Source organism: Fulmarus glacialis, unplaced genomic scaffold (assembly GCF_000690835.1).
Source record: "Fulmarus glacialis isolate BGI_N327 unplaced genomic scaffold, ASM69083v1 scaffold31203, whole genome shotgun sequence".
Taxonomy (NCBI): domain Eukaryota; kingdom Metazoa; phylum Chordata; class Aves; order Procellariiformes; family Procellariidae; genus Fulmarus; species Fulmarus glacialis.
In genome coordinates this window covers 57,858-72,790 of record NW_009204141.1, presented here as the reverse complement: position 1 = coordinate 72,790, position 14,933 = coordinate 57,858, and the positions used below count along the sequence as shown (strand labels likewise).

At 37.4% G+C, this 14,933-nt stretch overlaps 1 protein-coding gene across 1 annotated transcript in view; it reads left to right on the top strand.

Annotated features, from left to right (window-relative positions):
- The first annotated feature begins 2,099 nt into the window (after positions 1-2,099).
- PPFIBP2 (PTPRF interacting protein, binding protein 2 (liprin beta 2)) overlaps positions 2,100-14,933 on the top strand; it is a 57,931-nt gene continuing 45,097 nt past the window's right edge. The window contains exons 1-6 of the mRNA XM_009574882.1: positions 2,100-2,255; positions 2,787-2,849; positions 3,828-3,931; positions 5,123-5,222; positions 9,476-9,565; positions 13,917-14,030. Coding sequence (XP_009573177.1) covers positions 2,100-2,255; positions 2,787-2,849; positions 3,828-3,931; positions 5,123-5,222; positions 9,476-9,565; positions 13,917-14,030 — 627 coding nt within the window. The remainder of the gene's footprint in view (positions 2,256-2,786; positions 2,850-3,827; positions 3,932-5,122; positions 5,223-9,475; positions 9,566-13,916; positions 14,031-14,933) is intronic.

Genomic DNA, 14,933 nt, shown 5'->3' with positions numbered 1-14,933 from the left:
GGGGGGGAGAATCAGCTGTCTTTGTCTTTAAAAATGAAACTCTAGGATCAAACTTTGAACAAATGGCAATAGATCCTAGCAAGTGCTCGTGCTTTCCTGAGATTGTAATACAACAAAGCAAATCTTGCATGGGAATGTACGGCAAAAAAGGAGAATATGTTGTTTACCATGTTGTGCTTTAAAATGAAAAATTATTTGCACTAGTTCTTCGCTTAATGAATTCTTCATCGGGATAACTATGAGATCTTTTAGGATGCCTTTGTTTCGGATAAAAATGGTGGTACTTTTTTCCTGTGCATGTTACTCTGATAAAATTATGGTTTTTAAAAAGGCAGTGCTATTAAAATCCGAATTTTGTGATGAACTGTCTGAACATGAATTAACTGCGTGAGATTTTCTTTTATAGAAAGATAAAAACAAAAAGGTTTGTGCAGTTGTCTCATCACCTTGGAAATATCACTTCGTTTTTGTCAGCTTTTAGATTTTTTTAGGTTCTAAGTATTTATTTTTCAGTGTTTGAAAAATCCGTGAATGGGATGTAAATAGATCCTTCACAGTATACTTTTTTTTAATTAGAATATTAATTTAATTGTGTGTCATGTAAGCAGCACATCCTCTCGTTATACTTTTAAAATCTATTTTAACCTGTGTGTACTTTTCTTGCAAATTCTATGCATGCCATTTATGTTAGTGCTTCTGTATGGCACTGGATTAAACACACACATGTATACATATGCACATGCACTCTATTTTTTTTTATAAGCTGTATAAACATAAGATGTAGGTAAATACTTATGTGAAATGTGATTAGGAACTTTAATTTGGGTAGTTTCTTGAATGAATATAAAATATTCATGATATAATGTCAGTCTTCAAAAAAACTTGAGAATCTTGAAGTTAATTTACAAAATATTTACATCAAGTTCTGAAAACTTTTAGATTTCTGGAGTGTGGATGGGGAGGGGATTAAACAGGGAGTGAGTAAGGTAGTGAAGAAGAGACAACAGGAAGTAGCTGTTGGTAACATGATACTGTTAGTTTAACCTGTGCTCTGTGCAGTTAAAGTTAAATAACTCTCCAGTGTTTTTTGAGATCACATATTAATCTGTTATTTAAATGAGGTTTTGAATGCGGTATGTCTGCCACCCCTGCTTCCTGGTTTAAATTTCATTTCTAAAAAGATAGGTTTGCTAACAAAAGGCTAAGGTGTGCTGTTATCAGGTTGTGTGGCATTCAGGATACACTGAGGACAATAACATAATGAGAAAGGGATCAAGAAATAGCTTCAGTGAGGAAAGTCTCACACTGAAAAGTTCACTGATTTGGACGGGTTAACACAGGATGTCTTTGGGATGATTTTCAGGTCATCCCAGGAAAGGATACTGTGGCCAAATGTTGCACAGACTTTTACAGAAATTAATAGTGCTATCACTGTGGTTGCATGTAATTCCTTTTATGTAGGGTACATAAAGGAGAATATCAATACTGCTGCTTTTCCTTGCAAGCTCTTTAAGGGGGTGAGCATGTGGGGGAAGGGAAGAGGACTGAAAATGATCTTGTATTGTTCCCAGGAGAACTTAAGCAGTCTGCTCCCAAATTCCTTTGACAAGTGATTTAAAAAAAAAAAAGTTGAAACAATTTAAGTTGCTTATTTAATTCTCATGTTCAGGAATCCTAATGTCACATGTCTGGCACTGATTGTGATAGCATGTAAGGTTTCAGGCCCTGCAATCATAAACTGTTGTTCTTTGGCTGATAATGGAAGTACGAGTACCCTCCAGAGTAACAAATGGCACTTAACAGAGGGTTACTGCAACAGACTTCCATAAACCCTTGGTGAAGTATGCCAAAGCTGGCTCCAATTTCATCATTAGCAGAAATCACTTCAGAGACCAGGATCAATTTTGATGTTGCAGTTGGTTGGCTAAGCTAGATTTGCATGGTATCTGTGGCTTGGACTGGGTTAGGGCAGCAAACAAATATAAAAATCACGAGATCCGGGCAGGCAAAATGACAGATACGACTGCTATTTTCAGATGCTTAGAATAGAGGATCCGGTTTTAAGCAGTAGTCTTGTAAGCTCATGTTTATATATTATCATGCAACAGCAGCAGGGACAAAGCGATATTGATCAAATTGAAATAAGGTGTCGCCACACACAGCTCATTCCATTGGACTTTCTTGATGTTAAACTGACCTGTGAAAAGTGCTGTGCCAAGAATGGCCATAGGTATGGACAGAGTGGGCAGCAAAATGTAAGAGCAGATGGACAGAGCCAAAAAACAATTTAGCCTTGTCTCAGCTGTATATGAGGAACAGTTAATGTGTTTTCCTTTGGTTACTGTTTTTTCTCCATTTCACTTTTTTCTGCCTTTTGCTAGTATAAAAAATAGTAGTCTGTGGTGGTATTTCTGACAAGAGAAAGAACTTGCTCTGATAATATCTTTCTTAATATCAGAAAGACAAAACTCTGCAATGGGGTACAGCTATCCTGTACTTCATGGCATGTGATACTTTGATGGCAATTTCAGAACTGTCCTGGTTAACTTATTCTGGCTGAGAAGCTGAATGATATCTGACATAGGCACATAGTACCGCCCTGGTTTCATGCAGTGTTATAAGAGTTTGTAGCAATGCAGATATTCTAGGATACCTTGTTAGTAAGACACAAAGACCAGCTAAGGAGGTCCCAGGGATTATTAAGGGAGGCATGTCTCTCAGCAGTCTGTTTCTAGAAGGATATGGAAAAGTTCTTGTGTATATACAGTGTACTTTTAACGTTACAGCTAAGGCAGCAGCACAGTTCTCATAAAGTAGTTGGCTGGCAGTTTGTGGGAAGCGTTTTGCAGGTAACTCGTGTTGGGTTCCTTTACAGGGCCCAAGCATAAATCTGTCACTGTTAAAAGTTTCTGTTGCAAGCTAACGAACCTGAGACACTCCCCACTACCTGAAGGTGAAAGTGTCTAATCTTTAGCAAACTTTCTTTGGTTTTCCTGAGGGATTTGGGTTAGAGGGTTCACATACAATTTCATCTGTTGTCCTGTTGCTTTATTCTTGTCTTTCCATCTGGCCTTAATTAGAACACACCATTCCGAATAAAAATGGCACAACCCCCATTTTGGTGTGTAGGCATATAGGTATAACCACGAATTATTAACAAACATCACAAACATAAATGCTGATATTTACTACAAACAGTATTATGGGCTTTCTAAGGACATTGTAAATTAACTGAGCTACTTGAACTGCAGTGGATGGAGTGTAGCAAAATGGAAAGTCTCTTGCCTCTGGAAAACTCTGTACAGTGATAAGATGTCTCATTTTGAAAGAGATGCCTTCATGTGAAGTGGAGGCACCTGATGACTCTTGTAGCTTGCTTTAGACTTACCTTTTGAGGTGCATGCCGTATGGAGCTGATGACTGACCTGAAATAGGTGTACATTATTCTTATGCTTTTCTTTCCTTTCTTCCAGATGCTATTCATAACCTGTACTAGCAAGAGATGGAGTGATCAAACCCATGCTATAGCCATTAAGCTCATGATATTGAGGGTAAATCTTGTGACTTCTGTAAGGATATCTTCCTTTAAGTAATGTGACTGTCTGGAGGAGAAAATAAGTATTAGTATTAGGAAAAATTATCCAGATAAAATATAAATATTTGGTCAAAATTCTTTTATTTTAAGGACTACAGAAATTTACCTAGCTCTGTCTTTAATTTCACACTATATGCTGTTAGCTTTCTCAAAGTGACTGCCACTTTCACTTAACCAACAAGGAACAATGGCAAATAGAAAATCCTGTTGTTGCTTTATTAATTGCCTTCAGATGAAAGGCAAGAATTACAGATCCAGAAATCATGTTCCAGCCGCCCTCTCCTCCTCAAGTACACTAGATGAATGTACATATACTCAGATGGATGTGTATCTGAGGTACACTAACATGCCAAGAGATAAAATTTGTATTACATACATAGTCAGATGCCAAAATAAAAATGTTTACTGTGTAGGCTATTCACTCATCACAACACAATAGCAACTACTGTGACTCATAACATCAATTCTGCTGACCCAAAGGAGTAATAAAGAGATGGAAAGTCCATACTCTTCTAAATATTATCAATTCCAAATAGGCTGGAAAAAGTCCATAGCGTACATTTTCTTGTATTGAAATATAATACTGTGGTCTGTGTGCTGCTAGTACTTTGCAGAGAAGACTGACTGGTTGAACTCTGCTGGCTATACTCCTTGTTTTGAGCTTCTAAACTGCAGCAAAAGACAACACGTCAAGCATGTCCCTAATCTTCCCCATTAATGCAAGTATTATAGTTGCCACAGGCATCTTATTCATTTATCAGTGAAACTGAAGATGATTCATGTGACTGAATAAGAAGAGAGGAGTGTTATGACATAATCTGTCTTCTAAAAGAGGCGGGTGACTTGCTGAAAAAGCTTACAAATCACCACTCTAACTGACTGCCAGGTTTGTTTTCCCAGCTCCTCCCCCCTCCACAGCCCAATATGAGATCCGTGGTATTAGTGACAAATTTCTGTGTAACAGCTTGCCGACCAACTTCAGAAGTTGGTATTTTTTGTTTTAAAATTAGCTGTGTTGGAGATTCTTTGAGCTGAAACTGAAACAGCACACGAGGAGAACATAAACTGGCCTGTATTCAATTTTATTATCTTGCATATGTGCTTGCTTTAAGGGTCTTATTTTTACAGCCTATCAAGATTCAGCTAGAAGTTCTGTTGCAGAAACTTCTGAACAGAACATCTCTACAGAAGCATTATACAATGGTTGTTGTTCTGTTCTGACAATAAGCTGCATTCTGAATTGTTTCCTATTAAAATAACATGCAAGAAAACATAACAGTCCATGCTTACCAGTCTCTGAGAAGGCTGATGAAAATTAAGCTAGCTAACTGAGTCAATCAAACATTTCTTCCCTTTCTTGCCATACCCTTTTATATTTTTGCTGGTTATCCCCATTTTAAATTAAAGCTGTTAAATCATACTCTGAAGTCTGATTTTTTTGTGTTATATATTATGGAGGAATATTTAAGCCTTTTTCTTGGAAAAGGACTCTGTAATGACTTGATCATGTGAGTGATCCTTAAACAGTCAAGTTTCCAGCAGCTACCGGTATTATGTCCGAGTTAGAGTAAAGAGCATATTCCAGAGAGAGATTTGGAAACTAAAGATGAAGAAGAAGCTGAAGCAGGTAATGGAATGCAAAAGCCTTTTTTTTTTTTTCTAGAACCGCATGAAATGGATGATTTGGAATTGTTTGAGGAAACATTTTATGTTAATATCTGATGCAATCTGATGGGCATTAAACTATATCCAAAATCTCTGTGGAGACAGGTGCAGCTCCCTTAGGCAGAGTAGTTATGGTATATACTTTACTTTTCATCTGCAGTGGTACTACCATCAAGGTAGTTTCAACCACCTTGCCTTAGCATATCATTCCTTCTACTTTGTTATCATGTGTTATCATAAACTTTTTTACATGTTTTATGCAATTTCTTTCATTCTTTCATTACAAGAAAGGTAATTAACATATTTAGCTTATAATTTGTGGAGCCCAGGTAATGATTTTTGGTTTTTAAGACTACATCTTCTGAAATAACATCTTCGTGGAAAATCTTGGTCATTCAGCCTTTTGGTCATGTGGTTACACAAGTCTAGTGTGTGGTGTTTGTGAGCTCTTACACCAACTCGAGTGGTCTGTAGTCTTACGACTTTAGTGTTCTAGGTCCTATATTCAGTTGCTGCTGATACGTGTGATATCTAACTATACTTGCTCAGTTTCTTCTCAGTACTGACTTTCACAACTGCAGAATGCACTCCAACCATCCACAGATGGCCTTGGTTCATATTACATTGTTTTATCTTGTCTTTATGCATGCCACAAAGATTTCCCAAGTCTTAAACAACTGCTGTGTGTCAATCAGCCACTTTTACTTAGCACGTCATTTTCTGTCTACTGTACTTTCCTGTACTTATCTGAGCACTCTCTGGCTGACCTATTAGCAGGGTTGATTTTTTTTTTTTTCCCCCCCTTCCTCCTTGTCTGTTCACGTGGATGTGATTCATTAGGTTTTACATGGTTATTACTTCCACCAGAGGGTATTTCACTGTCAGTCAGTGCAGCAGACAGCATCGGAGGCTATACATTTGGTAAATGTGAGTGTAGTAGAATATCTTATTTGTGATTTGATGTTGAACTAATTCTTACTGATTATATAAAATGTTGAACTCTGTTTTGCATTCATGACAGATTGGTTATGTAAAAATGTGTTGGCAGTAATTTAACTCACTGTGCCTGTAAGGCCAGGAGGGGAGTGGTTACACAAGTGGTTACAGGTATATTTCTTAAATCTAGCCTAGGAAAATAGCAAATGATGGCAAGAGAAAGGGTGCAAAATCTACCTGACTAGGCGGTCTTCATCACTAAGAGATGAAGACTGAGAAAATCTTTTCCTGCCTAGCAGTGTGCTGTTCTTCCCTGAATACTTGAAGTTCTAGGTGCAGGCAAGTCTTCCCTACCATTGTGTGTGAGCCAGAGACATACTGGGGAAGGCCTGTGGGCTCTCTGTTGAGAAAACCCATTTAATGGTATGTAATGGAGTTTTAACCCTAATGGAACATAGCCGCCAAGGCTAAAGATTTTGGATTCTAAAGTACAGTATAAGACTTTGCGCTGCAAGTGGAGTAACAACCCAGGCAGAATGGCTGGCAATATGATTGAGGATGCATAGCTGAGGTCAACGAATTATCTAGACAGACATATAGAAATGCATGTTGATTACTTATTGAGGATTCCTTATTTTCATTATAGTACTACAAAAGTTAATAAGGAATGAACTTTAAGACCATATGGACTGACTGACTGGCCAACTTTTAATACGAAGGGCCTAAGTTAAACTGAAGATGCATGTTTTATAAACACAGTGGGGGGGTTTGGGGTGTGTCAGTGTGTGGTATTTTTTTAATAAAAGGAGAAGGCTTGAAAAAATTACATTGAGATGTTAGGAAAGGTGGAAAGAAATGGTAGGACACAGAAATTCTAAAAAAATTAAAACTAGTTAGGAGAGGATGAGGGAGTAAAGTCACCATTCCTTTAAGTGTGTGCCACTGTAAAACTTACTAGTTTGAGACTTCTGTTTGTGTATAAGTTATGCACTCAGATGTGCATATTTAGAGCCATTTCTGTGAGGTCTTGAATCTTAGTTGGACCTACTATAAACTGGTCAAAAGCTAATGAGAAAAGTCTGTTCTGAGCAGAGTTAAGATATTCTTCTTTTGATCGGTTCTGGTAAGGAGTAGAGTGAGGTTCTGCACATTCTGTTCTTCAGTGTTCTTGTTGACCCTCTAAAACAGGGAATAAGGACCAAGCGTAGTGAATTTATAGGTGATTCTAGTTAAGCAGGGACTTGCAGCCATGCTAAAGGACATGATTAAAACATACAAAGAGCCTGATACATAGGAAAACTAAGTATAGTTTAAATAAACTATAAATAATAGGACACAATTCAGTATAGACTGGTGCAAGGTTATACATTTAAACAGAAACAATGAGTAAACACAGAATTAAGAACAGGATGCTAGCTAAATAAGAGCATTAAAAAAGAATCTGGAAGTTATGGGTCCTAGGCTGAAAATATATCAGTGTTACTATATGGCTGACATGAAAAGAAATAGGGCCCAAGGGTCTGTGAAAAGGTTTTTTCCACTCTAGCCATTTTCAGCTAGAATTCTGTGTCTACTCTTAGGCACTTAATTTCAAAAGAAGTCAAGGAACAATTGGTGAAGAGGAACCAAAAGAAAGCAACAAAACAGATCTTGAAAAATTAACCTGTGAGGAAGAGGCAGAAGAACTTATGTTTGTTTAGCCCAAAGAGGGACCTACTAATTAGAGATCTACAGATAGTCTTCAAATATGTAAAAAATTTTGGAAGCGAAGGACCTTTTTTTTTATCCATGGTGGTATGATAAGAAGCAATAGGTTGAAGCTGAAGAGATGATGATTCAGGTTAGACATTAAGAAAAATGTTCTAATGATGGGTAGCTAAGAAGTAGATTATATGGGGAGGCTGTGTAATCCATTTCTGGAGGTCTTTAGGAGTAGGCAAGACAAGAATATTGCGAATAATCATCTGTCCTAGGATAGAATAATGAACCAGATGATCTCTTCAGGCACCTCTCAGTCCTGTTTGTTGGCGTCTTCGTGATTCTCTCAATTCCTTTCAAAAATATCAGAGACGAGGGTGCTCAGTTCCTCACAGCTCAGCTCATAAAGATGCCACACACATATCTAGTTCAGCACTTCATGGCTTGAAAAGTATCTTTTAGCTTTTGGTGGGATAAATATTTGATTTCTTGATTTGCATTAATTAGCACCATGTTTATTTTCATCCGCTGTTTTACATTTGGGCCTGTAGATCTCAGTGGAGATCAAGAAGTCATGAATATAATATTTTTTTTTAAATCCTATTCACAAATGTTCAGTTGAAAGAGAAAGGACAGGTGGAGGGGAGGATTATATTTATATTGGTGCCATTGTATAAGTAACTATAAGTGAGTAGTCAGCTGCAGACTAGTGTAGTTTAAGAGAACTCAGTGAAGTTGGATTCTTGTGTTAGCTGAAAAGGCCAGCCAAAGTGTTTTCTTCCCCAACAGAAATGCATTGCCTGCAGTGGAGCTGGGAAATGAACTGCTAAGGGCTCATGTTACTTTTGACGCTTTAAGCAAATAGCTCCATTCCCACAGTTACACAATGTTTTAGTATGCAGGATGAAGCTATGGAACTCTTCTAAACTTTTTTTAAATAAATCTGCAGTTTGGTTTTTTTTTTTTAATTGTGGCGTTTGTCTCTGGAGTATTAAAATTCATAGGAAATGGGACATAATAGTTAGGAACAGGCCATGCTTTAGAAGGTCTTGCTCCTTAGAGCCATTTAGAAATCCATAAGTGATTACGTAGCTAGAGTAGTTCCTGGTAAGAACTTTATAATTTAAGTAATTTGTTAACTGCTAACAAAAAAAACTACACTTTTCTTTCAGTAATTTCTAGGAATATTATAATACATGTGGCAAATTTTACCATTTAAAAATAAACACCAAGATTCTTTGACTTTGGCAAAAAACTGTTTAGACCAGATATTTCAAATGAAATGTTTTTTGTCTTGATAAGATGGTATTTCCCAATGAAACAATAACTTGCTAGAAAATACCAAATCTACTCCTATACCATTCTTGATTGCAGGAAATGAGAAAGTATTCAAAATCCAGCTAAAAAAAGGTACATACATATTTCATAATGCATATGAAATAACCAGTTTTGATCTGTAGACACGTTTTTGCTTGTTTTTTGCATTATAACAACCATTCAATTTATATTAATTTTTATTAGCTATTGCTTGAAATTTTAATATTAACTGTAAAAATTCTCATAGCACTTTTGTCCCCCCAGTCACAGGTGAACCATCATTCATCTAATAATGAAACCTATCAAGAAAGATTGGCACGATTAGAAGGTGATAAAGAGTCGCTCATACTGCAGGTATGTCTTAAAGAGAACATTGTCTACATAGTTGATATTCGGTGAATAAAAGCTGAAGTGACAGAGTATTTTCTGTTAAACAAGTGTTACCAGGTCACCAGAAGTTACTGATATTTAATCAGGAATTAATTTATAATTTGTATAATCCATCTGATTGGTTTCATGGTGGCGTAATTGGGTAGAGGAGAGAGGAGTAACAGCAGTAAGAGGGAGAAGGATGACAAAGGGAAAAAAAAAAAGAACTTAAAAATAATGCTGTGAAGTGGTAGTTGTTCTCATTCGAGGCTTGCTAGGTTGTACCAGTTGATTTTCTGGGTTCTGGGTGCCACCATTTTTAATTAGCTGGAAGACTGGCAGGTAGATAGAACTGATATTTTTCCTGCTTGTATACTGTACCAAAGTTGATTTACATCATCAAAAAGCTTAAGGGGGAGGTAAAGGGGGAAAAAGAAGATTTGACAGTAAAATGCATGCCTGAGCTCTTCCAGGTTTCCTGTTTCTCAGTTTATCAAACCTTTTTCAAACAGATCCCCTGTCCCATGTAAGTTGTCCTCCTGGAGAAAACACATGTTGTACACCTTAAAATAAAAAAACTTAATTTTTTTTTTTCTGGATATTTTCACTATTACTAAACTCTATGTTACATGCTTTTTAAAACTGAAGCTGGAGATTCTTTAAATTGTCTTTGCATATCCTTTCTCTTTACGCTTAAAAAAGCATATTATAAGCATATATATTTATATCAAACGAAACTTAACTATACTGGGTAGGTGTTCTCCCTACTTTCAGGTACTAGTTTCTGTAAGCATGTTTTATCCTGTATGTTCTGTTCACACTTGTGTTAATTTACTGAGCAGAATTCTCACTGCTGTTGTTAAATAAACAATAAACAGTTTGTGAGACATAAGCTTAGTCTTGGTTGGATTTTTTTCGTTACTGTTAAACTAAAATTGCTATTACCAAATTTAGAAAAAAAAAAAAAAATCCTGAATGAAAAACAAACTTCTGGTTGGAATTTAAGTGTTTAAGTGTGTGTTGCAAATTCCCTTTTTTCTGAGAGGGAATCAGGTCAGGGGAGACAACATCACAACTGATATTTATTAGAACACCTTTTATTAGTCAAGTGGTTATTAACTGTAACACCTTGATTCTGTTAATAATAGCAAACAACTTTTCACACAGTAAATTCACTTCTCATACTGTTCACTCGCACATATGCACGCACACTCATAATTGAAGCAACAATTAGAGGGCCAAACCCAGCTGTTTACTCAGAAGCAGCGGGTTGTACTGATGCATCTGTGCCTTTGTCCCTGAAGGCCTCCTTTGTTTCATCACATGTGTGTATAGTCCTGTAATCTTTGTCTGCATATAGCAGCCACTGTCATCTTGGATGTGGTTCATGCTATACAGCTGGTTGTTGATGGTCATGCATGCTGGTGGGCTTGTACAGATTTGGCAGAATCTTGGTGTTCAAAGTGTATCAGCTTTTGTGGATTTAACAGAACCGATAGTCTCCAGCGCTTGTAAGTTCCTGAAGACTGTTCCAGGCTGCTGCTCAGTAGGTACTTTTCCTGTCTTTGTCCTGCTGATTTTTAGTAACTATTTCTTCATCCAAACAAATAGGTACCAATAGAATGCAGCCAGCCAAACTCACAAAGAAGGGGCTTTTATGACATGGTTTGGAGACCTCCCTAGAGTTTTTTTCATGAGCAATGTAGTAAAATCAGATGTAGAAATTGTCTCTCTTTTGCCTTTTACACCCATCAAATTAAGAGGCTTAGTCAATATTTATGCATTTTCCTATCCCGCTGCACAGCATTGCAGTAGAACTCCAAAAACCCCAGGCAAATAACAGAGATGAAAACCTCAGTCTGATAGATGAACATCAACAACAACAATAAAAAAAAAAAAGGTGCCAAGATGGAGCTGGGGTTAGAACCTGGGTTTACACCACTTCTGCATATTCTCTCTAGGCAGTTGAATATGAGGAACACAGCCAAGTCCCGTGCTGAGGTTAGACTGGCCTGAGGGAGCCTGCTGGTACAAACCTGGCTCCTGGGTGTGACCATTGGCATGAAGGATGAGAAAGTGATGGGAAACAGAGCACCTCTATTCTATAGCTCATGTTGCATTGTGCCAGTAACTGTGGTCCGTAGCAGTAATCCATAGGAAATGTGAGGCTGGGAGCACTCCAGTCTTGCATCAGACTTGCTGCAGAAGAAACAGTACAAGGCACCTTGTAGTGGGCACAGGCATTGCCCACTATCTCTGTCCACCAAGGCTGAGTCAAACAGTGCACCTTGAAATCTGCTTCCATTGTTCAGTCTGTAGTGGAAGCTGGAAATGCTACAGCATGTGGGATATCTTCTTATAGTTCAGTGCCTGTGTATAGGAGGTAACGTACTTCTTTAGGTGTTTGCTTTGTTCGGGGGTTTTTTTTCACAAAGATGTTTTAAATCCCTATACCACTTGATTTTTACCTTATTGTTCAATATGCCTCACTTTTATAGATATTTACAGAAAATATATTATCTACGGGCTGACTCTTGTGGGTGTTGCACTGCTAAGGCAAGATGGACTTGCCAGCGTAGCATACAGTGGGGTTATGTTCTGCGTGCAGCCTACTGATTCCGTGAAGAGTCTGGCAGATGTGATCCTGAGCAGAGGGGAAAATATGAGTTCAAAGTGGCTAATGTGCCTCTCAGCCTAACTACTGGAACATCCAACACAAGCTTCTAAAGCTGCTAAGGTTTTACTAAATTCCTTTGCAGGTCACGTTTAACATACACAGTTTTCCTTTCAGGTTACAACACTAGTTGGAACCTAACCCGACCCTTTAAGTAGAGCTTGTTTTCTTTCTCTGGAACCTGCATCAGACTGAAGGAGAGGATTCAGTTTGTTTCTTCTTGCTTTCTGACCTCACAGGGGTTTTTTTGGTGTGCCATTACTCATTTAATGGAAGCAAAACAAAAAAGTAGACAAGCAACAGACTTCCTTGCAGGGAGTTCTCCCCCTGCCCCAGCTTGGATATGCCCCCCTGCCACCTGCCTCCACCCACTCCTTCCCATCATCTCTCATCCTACATTCATCTGTACTCCACCCTACAGCCAACTACTTTAAAGGCAAAAAAAAAAGCCCTCTTTTTTCTTTTTCTATGTTCCTTTCCCAGGCATGCTTGTCATTATGTTTGCAGGTAAAACAAATACAGATCACTCAGTCACTCCCTCTGCAGCTTCCCTGAAGTGAACTCAGTTGTTCATTGATTGGATTTTAGAAATGCTGTGTAGTGAGTACATCTTAAAGGTTTCACTTCCACATACAGGACCTTTTTTTTTTTTAAATAAAGGTGTTGCAGAGTTGTATGTGAGAGCATAGATAAGTTTTTGTTAACGCACTTCATTCAAACTGGGGTTTAAAGACCTGAGGTTGCTTTTTTGTTTGAGATAACATTTTTCTAGTATAATCAAGGCTTTTATATAAATAAATAGTAAAAATGAATATACAGAGTGCATGTGCTGCGTAACATAGGAATTAACACTGGGGGTTTTTTCCACATCTTCTAATGTTATCCTGAGTGTAGTTTTTTCAGCTTTGCAAGCTTTGAGTTAGGCTGCTGGGCTTTTGTTATTATATACTCACTGGTCTGTACCACCATTCCCACAGTTCTTTACCAGTATTGCTTATTGTTTCTTTTCCTGGGATTCATTGTCTGTATCTCACTTCTTTGCTTTCATGTTTTGGCTTGCAAAGCCTGGGAATTTTTCTTGGAATAGAACTTTGCTGCTGCTAAAACATGCCTTTTACTCATTGCATTCTTTATAACTTCAGAATGCTTTATTGATAGGTAAGCTGTTTTTCTGTTCTTGTGAGAAGTAAAGTAATTGGTTGGTTTCCAAATGAACAGTTTTATTGTTTATCCGTTTTAGGGAGTGAAATGCCAAAGGAACCTGAAATGGCAATGCATGCTCCAAAACCACTTAAAATACTTTCATTATCCTATGTTCTTGTTTGGTGCTTTCTAATTTTTCAGACTTTTGCATGAACTGACTCAGCCTACCTATAGATAGTCTTCCATCTCTTCCAGAAATGCTCTTTCCTTTTTATATTAAAACAAAATAATCGGGGTGGGGGGGGTCAGAGGGCGGGGTTGAAGCAAAATATGGGCAAGACTGAAAAATTGTCTATCTTGATAGAGCAGGTTGCTGCAGTGCACAAGAATATTAAACCATTGAGGACCTTAAAAGAGAACTTGCTGTTAAAATATGCATTTGGATGTTAATTGAATAAGGTAATTGAAACTTATTTACAGTCAGTTCAGTAGCATTGTGCTTCTCCTCTCAAATTACAGGTGAGTGTTCTTACAGACCAGGTGGAAGCTCAGGGAGAGAAAATCCGGGACCTAGAAATCTGTCTTGAGGGGCATCAGTTGAAACTGAATGCAACAGAAGAAATGCTTCAACAGGTAAAAATCTGGATTGGAAAGCTTCTTGCATAATCTTCTCCAACAGAGGGGTCAACATATATGGTCAGCTTGTCTGCATGTGTGAGTGCCTTTGGCAACAAGATAAAAACAGGAAGAAAATGCCTCTTTTATTGTTCTCTTGCTGCTTTGCACTTTTTTTTTTTTTTTTTTTGCAATAAATGTTTCTTTGTTTTCCTGTTGCAGAAATGTTTTACTGGCTGGTTGCATAATACTGTACGTGGCAGCATGTAAAATGAAACTATTGTGTCTTATTCGTACTGTGCTGACGAACTAAATTTGAACATGGTTGAGTAACTGGTTAGACAGGTTAAATGTATCTAATACATGTAGGAGTTACAGAATTCAGAAGTTTTAGTTAAATACCTTCTGTTTTCTTATGGCTTTGAAGCTGAACAGGTAGTAAGTTGAAATGAATTACTGTATCAAGTTTGGTTCTATAACCATTTTTGCTTAATTTAGGAGCTTTCCCCTTTTTTTGAAAGAAAATTAGTATATAAAGACATGTTTTTCTTTATTTCAATCGACAGTTTCAGGCTATGTGATCTGATTTTTGCTCTTTCGTGGTGTATGTTGAGGGAGCAGAACAAATGATAAATTAAATATCTTACATTTCATGTGTTACTGCAGAGCTCGCAGGTCTATCGATGCAAAAGACCTTTCCCAGTGCAATTTTCTGTTATTACAGATGCAGATCATCCACTGGTAATACAGTACTTAGATATCAAAAATAGATTTGAAACTGTAAATAACCCTCAAAATCTACGCCAGAAATTTGCAGGATAGATGTTGTTCTTGATGAACTTACTTCCTCTCCCCACCCAAAATGTTGTGTTATAAATTTACTATTTTAGTCTATGTGAAATATACAAGTCTTTCTATGAA